General features: G+C 40.5%; 1 protein-coding gene across 1 annotated transcript in view; it reads right to left on the bottom strand.

Moving 5' to 3' along the window:
• The window catches only part of slc2a9l2 (solute carrier family 2 member 9, like 2), a 67,652-nt gene that overhangs the window by 29,523 nt on the left and 18,017 nt on the right, over positions 1 to 20,112 (bottom strand). Inside the window, exons 7-10 of the mRNA XM_029502312.1 lie at positions 16,158 to 16,345; positions 11,916 to 12,026; positions 3,168 to 3,269; positions 2,303 to 2,378 (exon numbers count right to left, since the gene is read on the bottom strand). Of these exons, the coding sequence (XP_029358172.1) occupies positions 2,303 to 2,378; positions 3,168 to 3,269; positions 11,916 to 12,026; positions 16,158 to 16,345 (477 nt within the window). The remainder of the gene's footprint in view (positions 1 to 2,302; positions 2,379 to 3,167; positions 3,270 to 11,915; positions 12,027 to 16,157; positions 16,346 to 20,112) is intronic.

The following is a 20,112-nucleotide window of genomic DNA, read 5'->3' as shown; positions in this document are numbered from 1 at the left end:
TTCATATCACCCTGCAATCAACTTAGGTAAGCACAGACAAAAAAAAAAACAAAAAAACACTGAGACCTGAGACACAGTGAAATAGTTCAAGCTCCCGCCAACGCAGCCATTTGCCTTTTAGTCATTACCAGAACCTGATTAACTTAATCTGTTACTTGATTTGCCTCAACAGCGAAGAATGATAAAAGTAAACCTATTACATCCCATAATGTGTAGCATCCATAATGTGCAAAACAATAGAAATCATGACGCAGAGCAGCAAACTGTCTCCGCAATGCAAATACAGAACATCTTTGACGCCGCAGCACAGACACCAAAAATCTACATATGAATTCCAAACCTCCTCTATATCTGGACATCACATGTACATCTGCATTTATTCAGGTGAGCCTCATGTCAACACATCTCCACATTTAGCTTACTGGTTCATTAGAAAATTTGGATTTGGCACCAGCAGCTGCTGGCTATGATCCTCCTCACCACGGGACCGCTGCCATCAATGTGCCACCCCAACGTGAGAGTGTTGTTAATATTCTGTTGGTAGTGTGACAAGCTCGACTGCAGTGCTATCACTATCCCATTACAACCCTGTGCCCATGGTAAAATGAGCCAAACTCAAAGAACAATGCCAACCATACAGACCTACAAAGCAAAAAGTACAGTCAGATTCTTTAACAGGCCATTTATGAACAAACCATTAAGGGTGTATGTTTGATTTGATTTTGTGATTATGGCAGCTCTAAGTACAAGGACCTCCACAAACCACAAAACCCAGGGCACCTGCTCAGTCTGGTTTCAGAGATCAATGTACAAATGCAGATAAATTAGACATCTGGAACAACTAGGATTTTACAGTGATTTTACTGAAAATGCCTTCTCTCCATACTAAAGAGATGAAGGGGCAACCTTGTGCTGGGCACCCAGTGGGCAGGTAAGAGGGGCTACATCTGGACAATTAGCAACTAGGCTACACATAAAAGTGGAACAAAAAGAGTTTCATGCTGATGAGTTAAAAAAAAAAAAAAAAAGTTAAGCTGAAATTAGGAGCTGCTAGGAGGGATATAAGGATACAAAGTTTGGTCCTCTACTCACTGAGGTCTGTTCCAGTGATACCTGTTAAGAGTTTTAACGTAGGCTATGTGTGCAAGGAAATTTGAATGCGAAATTGTACTTCTTTGCATTAAGAAATACATTTTATTATACCTGCTGCCACTAAGATAGCATCACCTCCAGCTCTCTGTTACCACAAACAGGGATGCTGCAATTATACTTTCATAATTCTATAATTTTATAATTATACAATTATAATTATTATATCAGTGTCAGCTGAGATTTCACTTATTTTCATTTCCACAGAGCCACATACTGTTTCTGTCTTGGTCAAACTTTGAAATATCTAGGCCACTGTTTGCTTGGTGAAACAGCTCAAGAAGAATAGTTGGCCCTTGTTTTTCCACTCTCATGCTCAAAGCACTTCTGGGGTCGTTGCTCAAGTGAATTTTTCTCCTATCACCCGCAGTCATTCAGCCTTCCTAGGCAGTGAGGGTCTTTGTTTGATACAACAGGGCATAAATCACGTGTAGTATAGAGGAGAGAACTGAGGGACAAAATTTCCCCCCTCAGCAATGAACTGAATGATCAAAAACCACAATGAAGCTTATAATTATGTGTGTGTCTTTGATTTCTTGATTTTCTGTTTGTGATCCATTTTCCAACCTGTTAACCATTTTAGCTGTTCTCACATCACATCCTCGGGCACTGACGCCGTTGGTAGATGAACAATCCCCAGAGACATTGTTACACACAAGGAACATATATGTGTGATGACAGCCACAGCGTCGCAGTGAAAATCAAAGTCGGCCTCCCATCAGGCCCCACTGAGTCTGTTCACCCCCCGTGTATGTAGCATACATATAAGATATGGCTCCTGTTTAGTATGCTAATGTATGATTCACCTTCCCCTGTGATTCTAATTACTGACACACCAGTTGGATGATTACTCCTATTGCTAAAAGTGTCTTGAAAGGCACTTCCACTGTCTGCAACTCTGTGTCCCTTTGCTCATTTGAAAAGTTGATGACTGGACCACAGCAGGCTTGCACACATGAATGATTCAACAACTACTTTGCCAAGCTACAGCCAACTGTGACTTCAACAATCTGGCAACATTTGAATATTTATTCAATGATGCTTTTTAAATGAGGAGGAGCTGTAATGATGGACTGTAAAAAAAAATAAAAAAATAAATAAAGAAGAGTGAAAAGACAAAATCTGCGCTAGCAATGTAGGTCAACATTTTTACCTGGCCCCGAGCAAAAGGATGCAATCACAGCCAGAATACAGATGTAACTGAGGTAAGGCATCCATAACACTCTGTCCTGAGAAGAGAGAGAGAGAGAGAGAGCAATGATGTTGAACTATTTCAGAAATAATGTAATCAATCTATGTATATGATATTAAAACTTTTTAAAACTTTAAAACTTTTTCTTCATCATTCTAATGATTGAAACAAGCGAGGAGGACACAGTGATCCAAACCATATGAAGTGCCTATGGTGAAAACCTCAAAGAACAAGACAAAGCATACAGACCAAAGCTAAAAAGACTACAGTCAGTTTCAGTAATTACTTTTCATAAACAAGGAGATGGTTTTATTTAACCACAAACCATGTCAGATCTGATTTTGTGATTTCAGCTGCTCTCAGTAAGCACAAGGACCTTCACAGACCACAAAAGCCACGGCACCTGCTCTAATAGATAATAATTACTATTAATAGACAATTATTATTTGTCTATTATTAATAATTATTATTAACAATTAATAATTGTCCATTAATAACGTTTGATGCACAAGATATTTTCAGAAGTGATATTTGTTAGTATCACACGTGCGAGCTGCAAATGAATGCAAAAAAGAAAAGCAACCTGGCTGCAATGACTTGTGACTTTTAAATATCGCATTGAACAGCTAGTGTGGACAGATGTTTGATGGTACATTCACCATCACTTTTTGATATGATTTATTCTGATGTCAGGAGGGGAGTGATAGCTGGAGAGAAGGACTGAGCTACAGCTATGAGCCGCAGCTTCGTGTTTTGTCCCTTCGCATGTGTTATATAGCGTTTCCTTACGCTACATTAGAACTTAAGAACAAGAAGAGCTGCTCACCTGGAAGTTGAGAAATATCGTGAGTAGGCCGAAGAAGAAAGCCATGGCCGAGAAACCAAATATGAGGAGAGGCTTCCTCCCAATTCTTTCTATCACCAACCCCTGGAAACAATTGAAGAAAAGAGAACAGTATACATGTCAGACAGAGACTTTTCCAAGAGTTTCTGTCAGTGCTGTGTGTTTATAGGCCAATCACACTTGCAGCCTGTTGAGGTGACAGTGTCAGTTTGGTCAAAACGTCCACACACATAATTCCACATGCCCTGCTCACTTCCCAAATGCTTTTTAGTAGGGTCACTTAGTGCAGGCCAGAAGATGAAGACCTGACTCGTTCACAGCCAATAATCAGACACAGGTGTGAGCCCCCCTCGCCCAGCAAAGCTCCAGCTGCAGACCCTCTTCCACAGGGCCTCACAGAATTTAGACATTCATGGTGGGATTTGGATAGGTTGTTGATGAGTTTGTGATTTTTATTCAGTATATATATATCCATGTATAGAGGGGCTGTTGAGCGGAGCTCATTATATATGGTACCTTTCTATGTGTACAATAAACAAGAAGTGTTGATTATCCTCATCTGGAGACATTCTGGATTAATGAATATCCCTCTGCTGTGAAATTTATTTTCAGCCATTTCTGACCGGCAGCAGTTTATGACCTAGAAAGTATCTGCTTAAGATCTGTGTGTATGTGCGAGGCTAGTCCTCTTCCAGACACTGCCCATGCTGCGGTTGCAAACACACACACACACACACACACACACAAAGCCACAGCTCATTACAGTCTGTGAAAGTGTACAAAGATTAATATTTATGAGGCTCAGCATAAAGTGCGTGTATCTGCCTGTATGATAAAGAGCAAGGGCAGAAGTGATCTCCCATCAGCACTAGTCATGTATATGTTATTATCAGTCACACTGAGAAAAGTAGAAGAGGAATGAAGGTACCTTACTGTGTTTATCATATATTCTGTCTTTCAGGCATTGAGTCCTCTGTGTGCTTGTATTATACATAGACAGACTGTTGACTGTTGGTGAAAATACTTCCAAATACACCACACCTGTCAGTCTTCATTAGCCGTGGTAATGATCAAAACCATCAATTTAATGGCTTGTAATCAAATAATACAAATATGGCATCTGCCATCCACCCTCACATATGACACAATGCATTACTGATGCATCTGGATTAAATGGCCACTCTTGCCAATGTGAAACACGTGGTTCTGGTTCTCGGCAGACTCCATGGAGGTCAGGCTGACGACTTCTGCCCCTCATGGTTGGCAGGACTAAAACATCCGGTCATTATTCATCACATCAAGCAGATGAGCCATTAAAGACAGCTGTCCACAGCTTGGGGCACCACTGGCCCTTCACCACCCCTGCTTAAATCCTTGTGAGAGGCTTTATATGAGGAAATCTGTCACATAGGCGCACGCTGACAATGACACTGTGATCGTTGTCACACCCGTGACAGTCGACACACACATTGGCATTCTGTAGTCTGTAAGCATAGCTGAAGAGATTAGAGAAGATATATTGCCTTCCTGCCTCCAGACAAAGTCATTTGCAGATAATCATATTTGTACAGCATGCAAAGACAAAACAAACTTACTCAGGCTTGAGCATTAGTCAGTCACATTTTCCATTGAACGTTTATCTATATCTGTCAGTTTGAGGTTTTTCTATCTATCTATCTATCTCCCTTTTTCAGTCTTTTTCATATTATTGTAGTGTGAAATGTGTTTGTATGACCATATTCTATTGTGTGATAATTTGCTTGTGTTTAGTCTTTAATGTGCCAAAGGCCAGTACAGTATGACGTCATATTGTGTGATTTAATGAATGGTGGCACAGAGTCCACAGTTATTCTGTGTTGGCCATCCATGCAGTGACAAGAGTGCCACAGTGAAAAGGCGATGGCTCAGTGGGGTACAAGAAAATAGGGCAGGAGGTCAGTGAGCGGCATCGTACATTAAATACACCGTGGTGGTTATTTTCTTCTTAATGTGTTTCTTAATCAAATATATTAGCTGAGTTAAAACCAGAAAAAAGAAATGAGGGAAAAAATGGTGTAAAAGAGTCCAACAAAGAAAGGGTTAAATAAGTCTTTTATGGATGATCAATGATGCATTCAGGTTTAATGAGGTGTGAAATTCAACAATGGCATAAATACATACAACTGCAACAGAAAGTCAGGAGCAGATGTGAGCAGACATGGCCGTCGTGGATTGGGGTGAAGAAGCTCACAGCAGTAAGAAGTGAATGAATCACTTCATTAATCTACAGCAGGAGACCCAAAGGAGTGATAGTCAGTCTGACAATCTTATTGTAAATCAGAAATTTGATCTGTGGCCACCGTACAACCGCAGGTGTCCACATTGCTGGGGAATACAATAACTCAGGCAAAAGACTGTCTCATCCAGCTTAACATGACAACACCTAGTCAGAAATACACTATATTAGCTGGGTCGGGTTTGGAAACTCTTTGTTGTTGCCTATTGTAATTTAAAACAACACAACAAAAAATTTATTACAAGTCACTATATGCAACTTCTTTACAAATTAAGTTGTGTACTAGCATTATTCTGTCTGCAGCAATTGTCAAACCTACAATAAGGGTGTGTCTCATTTTATCCCGTGACCATGTGTTCGCGTTGTCTTTGACTGAGGAAGATCAAAATTGACTTGTGTCCAGTTAGAGAAGCAAAAGTAAAAATTCTGCTGTGTGCAGTATCTTAAGTGAAGTTTAGATTAAAGATGAATGCTGTGCCATGTGCCCTGTGAATTGTCAAAATTCTATCTTAAGGATTTAGCTCCCTACATTCATGGATCACTTCATTAAATCTAAATCCACAGTACCAGTGCCACTCTCCGTACTAATGGTTGGAGGAATTTGGATGAATAAACAATAAGTAAAGGTGTGGGCATAACCTTTATGTGAGAGGGCACATTTTAGCAATTTTCCTTCCACTATAAATCCACCTGTGCCTGTCGTGGTGTCCAAATATAGAAGGTTTTGTCAAACAATGTGTATCTGGGTTTAGTTGTACAACTGATGTCCTTGCCTCAGGGGGCACAAAACTGGAGCAAGCAACTATAAGATTCGACTAATAAGCTGGTGAAAACAGAGGTGTTAAATTAGCCTGGGACAAGATAACATTGTTCTGATCCAAGGACAAGCACTGCCTCAAGAGTTCAAGCATGTTATAATGCTGATTTCAAACATAAATGTTTGACCAATATCAAATATACCAATTATGAGAAGAACTGTTGAGGACATTTTCTTCATATTGTCATCTGTGATTGTCATTCAGACATTCTCTTTAATGCTACTTTGGTCGATGGTAATACATTGTGACAGACATGGTTTCATCAATGGCACGCACCGAATAAAGCATGTGCATCTTTGTGCTTCTTGACCATGCATAGGAAGCAGAAATCTAATTCACATAAAAAATTGATAGTGACCTGCCGCACAGTCACAGCAATTAGGCACAGACAATTTCATGGTTAGTTACCAAAATGCAGAATGCATTCATATTGCTACCACCAGTTAAAACCATCTGATGAGCAGCATTTAGTGATGGCAAAGCCCATTCGCAAACAATATTTGTTCAGAAGAATAAAATCTTTTGGATGAACAAACTGAACTTAATCACTTCACAAAACGAATCTGTCAGTTACTCACTATTTTCACTGGACAAGGATGCATGTTCAGTGATTTGTTCACACAGTTCTCACAGCAGGAGCCCTGAGGGGAAGTCAGCTGGAATCAGGCTTAGTAAGTCCAACATTAGTGCTAAAAAAGAACCCCAATTTAAAAGTCATCATAAGCCAGTGCTCATCTCTGATATTAACTCAGGAAACTATTACTATCAGAAATTAAAAACCAACATGGGAATAGTCACCATTCAGCCAAGTTCAGTAAAAAAACATTTGAATTAAACTGATTTGAGTGTTTTGGAACATTGAAAAGAACTGCGTTCACAGGCTGAAAATCAGGCATACTGGTTAGTTCTGTTGCCCCACAACAAGAAGGTTGTGGGTTTGGTTCCCGGACCTGTGGACTTTCTGTGTGGAGTTTGTACATTCTCCCCCGGTTCTCCTCTGCTTTCCTCCCACTGTCCAGAGACATCATGTTTGGGTTAACTGGTGACTGTAAATTGTCCGTAGGTCTGAGTGTGAGTGGTTGTTTGTCTCTGTCTCTGTGTGTTGGCCCTGTGATGGACTGGTGACCTGTCCAGGGTGACCCCGCCCCTCGCCCAATGTGAGAATGAAGGTCCAAACAATTCCTGGCTTAACTTTGATTGTCACATAACATGGTTCTCACACAAGGAACCCATACGTGACAGCCGTCATCCTCTGTTTTGTCTGCAATCATAGAATCTTAATTTCCCTGCAGAACAATACGAGGAAAGGTGGTGTCTCCTGAGTGCACCTGATGCCTGGCAACTCCCAAAACTCATTAAGACCAAACTGTAGAATGCAAAACTAATCTTTCCTCTCAGATTTTCATGTGTGTGTATACAGAGAGGGGCCGATTTTGCAGGTGACCAAGCACATACTGAGATTTCTGCAGTGGCTATTTTTCATCTGCTTGAGCTGGAATTTGTAAAATCCACGATGTCAGAAATGATTGTTTGTGTGCTAGAAGGATATTACTTATGTATTAAAGCTAGAGTTACAGCGATCCTGTGGTGCATTTAAAGTTTCAAATTAGGAAGCACATATCACAAGATTTAGGAATTAAAACTCCGCTTTGAAATGTTTGCCATTCAAGTGAAGCTGCGTGTGGAGTTTGGTTTTAATACCATAAGTACTGGAAGCTCCTGAAGCCACATTTCAAACTAATCTCTTTAATCTGATGTCACAGTGTCCCGGACTGTGAACACAAGGCTCAAATCTGTCCGTTAATGGAATTAATGCAATAAAATAACAAAACTATGCAAAAGTTTTGACTTGGCACTCAAAAAGCAAGAGGCTTTTAAGAAAAAGCTAACTAAGATACTGTCATAAAGCAAAACAAGTCACGTGCAAGGTATCTTGTTTGGTGTATTGTAAGCAGAACATCACCATGAACAAAAAGGTCGGACGGTGTGAGTTGCTGTATAGGCCACATTTGACATGGAACTAATTCCCGGCAATGTGACTGATTGATCATTTGATCATCAGCCAGTTGCTGATGATCATCTGGCATGAGAAGTTGACTTGGCCGTGGCTGACGGGGAGGTGCATGTTTCGCTGAAGGGAAATCTTGTCTATGGAGGCTGCATGCTGGTGTTTGAAGTGAGTCACCTGCAGCTCAGTCATTCAGTGAGATCACCTCCCTGCTGCAGATACTTCAGTTTCCGGGAGTCAATCCCAACTCACACCGGGTGACGGCGGAGTACACCCTGGACAGGTCACCAGTCCATCACAGGACCAACACACAGAGACAGACAGAGACCAACAACCAGTCACACTCAGACCTACAGACAGTTTAGAGTCACCAGTTAACCCAAACATGATGTCTTTGGACGGTGGGAGGAAACCCACACAGGGACGGGGAGAACATGCAAACTCTGCACAGCGCTAACAACTACTGTATGCCACCGTGCTACCGGGAACTATTCAACAATTAGAAAAATATGAATATATAATGAATGCAAAAGAAATACTGCCAGACAATTTTGTCCAAATATGAAAAACTGCAGGAAACTTAAAGCTTGCGCTGCACATCTTCTCTACAAGTTTTAACACCAACATTCTTCTTTAAACTTCTAAACTCAATCCAAAATCTCTTTAAGTGTGAAATATAGATTGTTGCTTTTTTATAACCACACACTTAGTGCAGTGGTCAAGTGGCTGCCTGAAACCAAACATCAAACAGCCACCGGAGTTAACAGGCGAGAATAAGAAACAGTGACTAGTATGGGGAGTCACTCAGAGTTATGAAAATGCCAGAAGCCCAGAAAAGCTACAAGGTGTTTCTGCTTCAGTGGCTTCAAATAATATAACCATATTGAGTCAATTAACGTGAAGATAAAGCTGTACTGCTCCATATAAGTTGAGATACAAAACAGTGAGCTGATTTGACTATGGGTGATGTGAAAGAAATCACCCATGGTGAGAAATCCACAGATTTATCAGCAGACACTATTTTCCTTTCGGCTATATGGGGCTTCATAGCATCTTTGAGCTCATTGTTTTGATTTTCTGACCCGCAGGTATTTAGTTTTATGTCTCTTTGTGCTCAGCATGGTTCTCAGAAGCAAGCAGCTGTTTTTAGTGAGAAAGCTGAACTCACTGCATTCAACCAACCTGGCACCAAACAGCAGAAAAACAAAGTTAGTGACTAACTGGCAAACAGAGGGGAGCATTTAGCAGCTGAACACAGTTTCAGAGAAGGTGAGAGACTGAGCTAAACGATGTGATCATTTGTTTGTTTGGCTTTTGCTTGTTTTTCTGCCCGCAAAGGGCCGATGAATTGAACTATTATAGGTCTAACTTTTTAACATTCAAAAATAGAAACAAGTAGAAATTAAATACCTTAAAGAACATCCCTTACTATATCCTAAAGGTTTGGTCTGCATGAATGCTGTGAACGAGTGTGCCAGTGTGACCTGTTAGGAAAGTCCCACTGTGAGCTTGGACAATTTGTGCCCGAGGCCTACTGAGACATTTAGACAGTTAGACATCTTGATCATTGAATCGGAACGACTGTCCAGCATGGAGACAGGAGCTGTAGTTGCTCTTTGAAACTGATGTGTGTAAAAGAATTTTAGAATCCATCAATAGGTATATTTAAAAACTAAGAACTAAACCCATTTTGATCGCTTTGATGAGATGAAAATGGAAAAGCATCAATTGCAAAGTTAAACTGGCTCTATTCACTAACTTGTTAAATGAAATGTTTCTAATCAGTTACCTAAAAATATTTTAGGGCTGCAATTAAACCTGAAATAATTACGTACATAAAAGTGGAACAGCACCTGACTGACTCTGCACAATTAGCATAACAGCTATTGTGAGAGGCAGCTTCAAAACTGATTTCTGAAATTAAAATGGGCTTGGCCTCAGTTCTTTATAGGCAACTATAATATTTATGCTTGAGCAGAACAAACGACAAAAATCATACTTATTGTGGCTCCGACCAGCCAATATCCCTTCTTCTAGCAGACACAAAAATCATTGCAAAAGCGTATCCCTCGCTGACTTAAGAGCATTGTGCCTAATTATTTCAGCAGACCAACTCATTTTCATAAAAGCTCAGGGCTCATTTTCCAACACGCACAGGCTTCTCAAGCAATTTACATTTTAACGAGGCATCTTATTAAGTGATGAGTGAAGCTTCTCTTTGAGATCCTTCAGAAAGTGGGTGTTGGTAATAGATTTGGCTCCTCTATTAGACACTTATAGTCTTCAAGCAGGTTTTAATACAACTCTTGTTCTCCATATTCATGCTCTCCTCACCCTTTGTGAGTACGACAGGACCATACTTGTAAATGAAAGTATCTCCACCTCAGTGGGGAATTCAAAGAGGTAACAATAAAACAAGTGCCATTGTGTGGAGATTACATTTAGGAACATGTCAATGATCCAATGGCATCCTTTGTAATAAGTACATGAATTGATTTGATTTATTATCAGGACACAGAGTAAACTTTCAAAGGAAAGAGCTGCACTGAATAAACCACTTGAGTCAAATTCAACAGACTTCATTTGGCTCGTTCCAGTTTGTAGGTACCCTGATGTCAATATAAGCCATAGATGTGCCTTCCTCTGTGCAGACATGCTCACTGACTTTTGTACATATCAGGATGCTGACCATTTTAAGATCTTTATTCCATTTTAATGATAACTCTGTTGGGTAAGACGCAAGGTAAAAGCCAAAAGTAAAGTTATCTTTCCTTTACCCCAAGTGTTCCGACCTGTTACATTAATAAATTAATATTTTTAAATAGTCATTGTTTCAAGCTAAATCACGGTGAAAATTCCAGACAGCTAGCAGTAACATATAAATTTTAATCAACACCATGACCGTGGTCAAGTACTGTGGAAAGTAAATTGGAGATGACTACTACTACTAAAAACCCGCCTGGGAATATCCTACTTATCCAGTTCTTCCTGGTTAAATGATTGGATTTTTTTTTTATTGAGGCTCCATTTAAATATTCTTTAACCTAAAAATGATATGTGCAAGGTCTGTCTGCAAGCAGCTATAGGTGTTGTCTCTTGGGTACCTCATGCTACTCAGTTTCAGGATGTATAGGTGTCAGAAATGCGGATTTATTAGTACTGGCTTTTACTAAAGGTCTTGTTGTGATCTTTATGATGCACATTGTCAGTATTTTGTGTGTTATATTAAACGATCAGTGAATGTCCATCATAACGTAAACCCGTGGTTCAAAATAACACAGTATCTGCCTAACAAGCTCCCACCTACTAATTCCTCCGATGAGCAAAATGCTCTCTGCTCAGCCATTTACAGATAAATCGGTTGCTCCAGCAGGGAGGCTCTGCCTTTTTCTCAACAACTAAGCCCTGCGCAGGAATCCTGCACACCGGCCAACTTAGATCGGGAGCATTAAAATTACAGCTGAACCAATCAAATGTCTCTCTCAGTACATGTCACATCTTTGCGGCCACACATTGAAAGAGGTGTATTAAAATAGCACTGAGATAGAAGAGCTGACCAACAGTTTAAGACCAGCTCTGAAATAAAACTCAATGACAAGTTTGGTCTGTTTTCAAGTAGCGGCACTCACTGAGACGATGGCAGACAATATCTCGATAGTCCCAGTGCTCAGGGTGATGTAAGGGAGGATCTGTTCAGCAAAGCCCGCTTCCCGAAGAATCCCGTTGGTGTAGTACCAGATCTGCAAGAAAACAAGACTTTCATATACATCTGCAATGAAAAGTAGGTTTTAATACGAATTCAGTCCATTCTGCTGCCTTGTAAGTGCCAAAATAATTATATAAACATTCCTTTTATCTGAAGCAATCTTCTTATCAAAAATCAATTAGGTGCAACCATAGAATATACCTCGATTTCCTTGTCCAGTGTAACTTTTGCAACGTACTGAGATTTTAATTATGATCCTCTTTCTCATCACATTTATTTGGGTAAACAGACCTAAAGCAACACGCAAAGTCAAAAGGCCCTTCGATTTCAATTATTTTGCTGCAAATATTTTCAGTTTGCTGAGCTGTCTTATGTCACTATTTCGAGGCTTTATTCACCACTGCCTGCTCTCTTCACATCATCATTAACCTTTCTGTCATCCTTCAAAGAAAGTAGAAATTCTCACCTGTTTAATTATTTAAAAAGAATGTCTCTTTTTTTCTCCTTTCAGCCAAAAACCCGCCCTCACCCATTCCATAAAAAAGATTCAGAATGTAAATAGTCAGAGGTCAGAGGAATTGATAAATGTTTAATGACTGTATGTTTTCCTTGTTTCGTTTGTCTGAAAGAAAGGCACAGTCTTTCCAATTAAAAAAGTTATTTACTTACAAATGAGGTTTTTATCAGGTGTAGTTTATCTCAGTTTCCTTCCTTAAAGAGCAACATTACTCTGGGCAATAAACTGGCCATATATCGCTGTGATAACGTTTTTATTATCTGCTTGTATAATGATAGGAAAAACAGGAAAGAGACCTCCTTAGAAATTATCTAGGCTCATTATGAGGTGTGGATGGAAGTTAAGGTAGACGAGAACTCCTTTCTAACTTCAAATTATGCGAGATGCTTGTTTTTATAATTGATGGATTCTGAATGGCTCAAAATCCAGACGGAAATTTCTTTTTCACTCTATTTGGCCTTCCCTTGACAAGTGCTCAACTTTTATTCATCTGTTGAATGAAATTAGTACATTGAGAAAAATCTTGTACTTCTCCTAGGAAACCGACTGTATTGGCTACTTTCGTTCATTCATCTTGAACCGATTTTCTGTTTCTGTTGAGGGCGCTGGAACCAATCCCAGCTCACACTAGCTGAGGGCGGGGTCACTCTGGACAGGTCAGCAGTCCGTCACAGGGCCAACACACAGAGACAGACAGAGACCAACAACCACTCACACAGTTTAGAGTCACCGGTACGTGGAGAACATACAAACTCCACACAGAATGGCCCCAGGCTGGGAACTGAACCCACATCCTTCTTTATGTGTGGCAACAGAGCTAACCACTATGCCGCCGTGCTGCCTCTGGATCTTCAGACAGCCTTTGGCCCACTCTGTTACTTCACTGTTTTGTGTGGCAAATAAAAAAGAGAGTCTTCTCAAAACTACGCATTTGTGACTTCAACAGCCACGTGATGTTAAAACATGAGAACAGCACATGCTGGACATATGTCCATATCACCTGCACTGTCCAAACCCACGTTGTCAGAAATTTTAAGTTACACCAAATGTAACTCTTCAGGAAAATCTCTCAGCTGTCAAGACTGGTTCACCACAGTGCTATAAGAAATGATGGTGACGGGAGTGGATAGCCCATATCAGTCAAAGTAAAGACCCCCAGAATGATTACATTCCTGTCTTCTTGGAAACAGAATAATAGAAATATGTAAATGGAGCTGCGTTCATAGCAATGATTATTTAAATGATCTGTGTGATTTCTGGGCTTCCTGCATTTCACAGAGAAGTGGATCAACCTATCATATATTAAAATTCAAATTAAACCCAAACATGTCCCATCATGCAGTTCATGCATGTGCTTGTACGCCAGGATGCACCAGCAGGGATTGGCTCAAGCATCCCCCCTGACAGATAAGTGGTTAAAAATGAAATGATATGAATAAAATTTCATTTTATTCATTTCATTTTCCAAAGGAACCATTTTGATTGCATTCCTCATGTCAGCATAGACGAATGTTTGAAACTGCTCCTTCTTGTTACAGAACGTGATGTCGCCTTTCTGCTGCACACACTGTTGTCATTTCCTTCTTTCAGGTTAGGGGTGCCTGCAATAAGCTGCAATTCTCCACATGTTGGGGAACTTTCTGCAAATACAAGCCCCAAACAGAGAGTTCGGTCATTAGCCACTGCAGCACAGCAAGCGGAGGATGATTTACCATCCTGCACTGTCAACAAAGTGTTTAAGACATAGTGACCCCTGGTGACTTCTCCATGCCCTCAGGCTGTCTTAGACAGTAATAGAGAGCACCAACAGGGGCCAAGCCACTTTAATTAGGTCAGGGAACAATGTTTAGTTTATGTTGAAACCTATTTTTAAACAATAAAGCAAATCTAAATTTCAAATCATATTCTTCACTCATTGTGTGAAGTGAAATTTAAGAAAGAAACTACAGAAAAGCGGGCTGAGTCTCTGAGAGACAGATTTGGGTTCACACCTCTATACGCACAGAAGCAGAGGGACATTATTTGCAGTGAGCTGCAAATTTGTGTGTGACAACTGACTTATTTCACCGACAGCACTGTTTTTTGGGGGCTTTTCATGCCGTTATTCAGGCAGTCAGTGGCAGTGAGGCTGGCAGGAAGCATGGCAAGAGAAAGATGCAGTGTGAACCACGTATTGCATTGAACACTGAGCTGAAGTCAATGAACAGCATTCTAACATCGGAGTTTCTTCAGTTCGGATGTGTGCGGGCTGAGTGGAGCGCAGTGGAGATGGCATCATTGGTCGAGCAGTTGGACCGATCAAACGGCGATGAAATGGCGATGAAACGCCCGATCAGGTGGGGGGGGCTCACATGCCATGTCTGCCTCCTCCAATTTTAACTACATGTCACTGACTGCACCATGGTTAGACTGGGGGTCTGTGGCCTGATGGGTGGGAGGGACCTTCAGTGCGGGCCAGGTTGGCGGTCTGCCTCCCAACGTGGTGGCTGGGCTGGTGTTGGTCGCAGGCCTTGCCGTTGTACAATGGGCCCCTGGCTGGTCTGAGGTGTCCTGGACTACATCTGCCCCTGTGGAGAGCTTGGTCCCAATTTGGGCGGAGGAGTATGGGGTGTTTTGTTTCACCCCCTTGTCTGGGAGTGGCAGGGCTGGATGTGGATGACTTTGGCTGGCCCCATTTACGTGCAGGGGCTGGGCAATCCGGTCTCTACCTGGGGGGGCTCCGTGCCCCTGGACTTAGTTTGTCCTGTGGGGGGTGTAATAGTAGACCTGGGGTCCTTCGTCTCCCCTGTCTCTCTGTGGACTGCTCATGTGTTTCCCTGCAGGTCCTTGCATGGCTTGGGCCTGTGGTTGTCTCCTGGGGGCAGGTGGCAGGTGGCAGGTGGCCTGCCTGCTATCCCAGGCCGGGGCCGTGTTGTTCCGGGCCCCAACATCAGCTACAGTCAGCTACCCACAGCATCCAATGACAAACCATAGCATACACATACACACACTCACTACATATAAGGTGCACAACTGATACATAATCACACACTCAGGGATACACAGCTCATCATTTCAAATTATACTATACAAAAGGGTAAATTTGCACTGGAAATCCTGCAACCACTGCTCTCATATTGTTTTTGCTGTTGTTGCTGTTTTTGTACCCTCCCCTGCTTTCCCCATCCTGTCTCTGTTCTGTCTTTCTATACTCTCCTGAGTGTGTCAGACTCCTTCACAGACTAAAGATGTTTCAGCACAACAAGGCACCAGGAGCATTCATACTGCCTGCCCCAGCTGACGAACAGGAGAGGTTGCTTTGATAAGAACACAGTAGAGATTTTCTCTTGTTTGAGTCTCTTAAGTTGAAGAAGAAAGGCTCTTTGCACCTTCCTTTCATGGCACTGAGGACCAAAACTTATTGAAAAGTTGGGGATGTTGTGTGACAGGACCTTCAGCCTCTATGGTTTATACAGACAATGTTTCCATATAGACCTTTGCTGCTGCTGCTCCCTTATTTCTATGAACTTCACGCAGCATCATATGTTCCTGATTGCACCTGTGTTGAAAATCCCCTCCTCCTGCGCTCATTCTCTCCCTACTCTTTTTCTTATGTGTGCATCTTGTGAGCTAGAACGTGATTCCAGTTAAATGAGAGTTGGAGCTTACAGCGTTGAGGCCACAGAGCTGATAGCACGCCATGGTGATGATGACGGTGATGAGCTGCCAACGAACAGCTGGGCTCCTCAGCAGGTGCACCACAGAGACAGTGTGCAGATTGTCCCGTGCTCGAGCCTCTGCATGGACTTCTTCCAGTTCCTCGGATACATCCTTCTTCCCCAGAAACCTCTGGAAGGCTGCCACACATAAACAATTGGACAAAAATATGAGTGGACAATCCATGACATCTTTCTCACACAAACGATCAGACTGTTAATTTTTTGGGTATTTGTTGAAAAACAGTTACAAAACAAATGTAGCCACTTCATCTGGAACGAAATTATTCATATTACATAGTACAATAAGACTGTGAATGACCAATAAATCAGAAAAGTATGTTCGAGAATTTCTTAGCAATGGCACGTCATTAAGGAGAAGCTGGAGCTTTATGTTTTCCATGTGGTCAAGGCAGAGATCTTATGTAGTTAGTTATACCAATAATATCTTTATAAATGTAAATGAGATGATAAAAAGGGCAATGACCTCTCGATTATTACACTTAATGGTGATTATCAAAGACATTTATATTGCAAGTAAATTAGCTAGCACAAGTTTTTAAATGCAAATAATTATGAAACATGTTCAGCTATTTGCACGGGTTATCTCACCTTTTCTGCCTTCAGTACAAAACAAAAGCATTTTAAGGTAATACAAAACGATCACTTAAATTTAAACATTTTTTTTTACTCAGTTTCTTTCCTCAGCCTTAATGTTACATAGACCACCATTATTATCATTTGGCTCATGTTCTTCTCTCAGTCAGATGCAGAACAAAGCGTGAAATCAGAAAAGCACACACAGATGTGTGTGCACAGCCAACTAGGTTATCTGAACGTTGTTTGACCTTGGAGGACACGTGATGAATGTGATGCATCGAAGGGAATAAGCAGGTGTCAAGACATTATTTTTCACAAATTTAATCCTCCCTCCTGTGAAACTCTCTTGGAAGTTGAGGTGGTTAAGGGCACAGCACAGAAAAGACATCAACGAGAACTGCTGAAAACAGGTCACCATGTGGGAGTTGGATGGCTCACAGAGTGGACTGTTGTCATACTATTTAAGACTGATCTCTAGGGGTGCTTTGTGGCGTTTGCAGAAGCGCGTCACCTAAAATTGTGGAATTGAAAATACAACCTGGAATTGCAAAGAAAGGTAAAGGTAAAGGTAAACCTTGTTTTACCTTGTAGCCTGCTGTAACCAATTTACAGTTACCATTTACCAAAAGAACACATACAAACGGCCTTCTCCTTGAAGTCTTTTATATATTTTTATAATTACATATATAATTAAAGTTATATAATTAGAGAATAACTTGCATTGCATTATCATTATCTGAGATTAATTGATTAAGACAAATCAAACGCAAACTTGAGAGTCTTTACATTATTATATTATTATTATTATATACATTATTTATATTTCCCCCTACAGAGCCTGGTGAGGACAGAGGTATGCAGTTGGTTATAATCACCCTTTAATTTCTACTATCCTTCCTGTGAATTCCTCTCACTGTTTTTGAAAAGCAAACAGATGTGTTATGTTTTCTGATCATTCATCCAATTATTACACAGGTTTGTGTAGAATACTGTTCTTACAGCGCGGCCTGCTGCGAGGGAAGCATGGAGATCTGCTTTAATAGAGACTCAAACTGGGACTGTCAGCGATGTGGCATCATATTGGTGTTTGCACCAATTGTCCCTGCAGAGTAAACCTATTTTATTTTTTCTGCACGAACGTTGTAACAATTATAGCTGAAGCCGTTGCAGAGTGAGTCAGCAGACCATTACTGTTGGATTAAGAACTCTAAGTATGAAAAGGTCAGTGTTTGAAGAAGCTTGGAAAGGGACTGGTCAGAGGGTTGATATGGAGGAGTTGTTTTTTTAAATGGATAATACTGTATGTGGTTTTTTTAAGGTTATTTGTAAGCAAAAAGTAGAAGTTTGAAGTTTTAGTACAATAAATAGCACTGGTAGGATTATTTTATGGTGACAAAGCAGCAGTGTTAACAGAAGAAATGTCAAGAAAATCAACTCATTTGGAGTTTGAATACATACAGAAACTGGTTTGTCCAACCTCACACTTGACACTGAGACTTCAAATAGCCTTTAAAGATAAATGGATATGTTAAAAAAACTGTTTGCCTCTCACTCTGTTGGCGTTCCTTATTTCATGGTTGGGTTGAAATTTCTACTTACTTCCATTGTGGTCATTTTACTAAAAGTGAGAGCGAAAAACACTTTCTTCAATCTACTCTGCTGAACAGAAACAAGGTTGAAATTATTTATTTGATGAGAGCAGCTGCACACAGACAGAAGCGTGACAACTCCCCCAGCTTTAAACAACTCCAACAATAAAGTTTGACAATTAAGTGAAATTAATCAATTTAGAATTTATGTTATTGAAGAGACATTTTTACAGATATTCATTTCGAAGAGTATTAATCAGAAATAGTGTGAAAAACAAAAATAATTATGTTAGAGCCAATCAAACAATCAAAATCATTTTAGAAAAATTACAGTTTGTTTTGTTTTCCCCCATTTATAGCAACACTATTTTAGTTGTCAAGCACCTCATGTGCGATGTGATGATGTGTGTTATTTTAACTTTAGAGTTAACCAAAGAATATAAATGTATAAAACAACAAGAAAATCACGGTTGAATAATTCTGGAAACTGGTCCATAAATCAATTACATTTAAAAGCTTTGTTATCAGCCCTTAACCAGCCAGGGTGTTTTCTGTCTTTGATAATGCTGTTGTTGACAAAACAGTCAACAAAAAATGATCTGTGTGTACTGGATGTATATATGTAGGCAAAAGTTATACAGCAAACCAAACCAAAAATCCAAATTGTTTGTAAATGTTATTATTGCAGCAGAACTTCTGCACTAGCTTCTGCTCATTTAGTTTAAATTTTCGTTCTCTGTCACTGAGACCTCAATGAACTTTGAGCTCAAAAGAAAAAAAAACAGGATGTTTTATTCTACATGAAAGATAAGAACTAATCCTCCAGAGACTTTCCATGTATAATGTATGGACATAGACATTAAAGAGCTCAGGCCCCCCATAGGAGAAACTAATTGAAGTCACTTCTGACGTCACATTTTCTAGATGCTTTGTAAATAATGCACTTTGAGCTATGCTTCTACCCAATGCTGTTTTATTTCTTAGCTTTTTAACACTCGATCATACACACACAGGGTCATACTATCACCAGTCATATAAAGTCTGGAACTAAGCAGCCTCACAACAAGAAGTTTGTGGGTTCGATTCCCGTGCCTCTGGCCTCTCTGTGTGGGTTTCCTCCAGGTACTCTGATTTCCTCCCACCGTCCAAAGACGTCATGTTTGGGTTAACTGGGGACTCTAAACTGTCTGAGTGTGACTGGTTGTTGGTCTCTGTCTGTCTCTGTGTGTTGGCCCTGTGACTCATCCAGTGTGAATTGGGATTGACCCAGTAACGGATACGCGGTAAAAGATGAATGAATGAATGAATAAAGTCTGGAAATGTTTTAAATGCGGTTGAGAATAGATACACATTAGTGGAAAGTTAAGCTTAACTTAAGTCATATTTTACCTAGAGGGTGGGGCAGCTGGAAACTGAAGGATTGAAAGGGTTAGGGTGGAAGTGTTATTGATTCAGCTCATTGGCTATTTGGGGTTCAGATTCAGCCAACTATTTCCACATAGACATGAAGAACACACATGATAAGCATACATCCATAGATCTGCTTAGACATGTTACATAAGAGATGCTTCATTAGCCATTAACCAAGTCCTTCAGAATCAAAGTGATCCAGCTGGCTGTCTGAACGTCTACGGATCCAGGATTGCAATTTATGAAAATAATAAATCATTTTTGACTCGCATTTCCTCAGAAAAGTTCAGTTTCCCACTAGGCTGATAA

Source organism: Echeneis naucrates, chromosome 5 (assembly GCF_900963305.1).
Source record: "Echeneis naucrates chromosome 5, fEcheNa1.1, whole genome shotgun sequence".
In the NCBI taxonomy this organism is placed as follows: Eukaryota; Metazoa; Chordata; class Actinopteri; order Carangiformes; family Echeneidae; genus Echeneis; species Echeneis naucrates.
The sequence above is the reverse complement of the archived record's forward strand: the minus strand, read 5'-3'. Positions and strand labels throughout refer to the sequence as shown.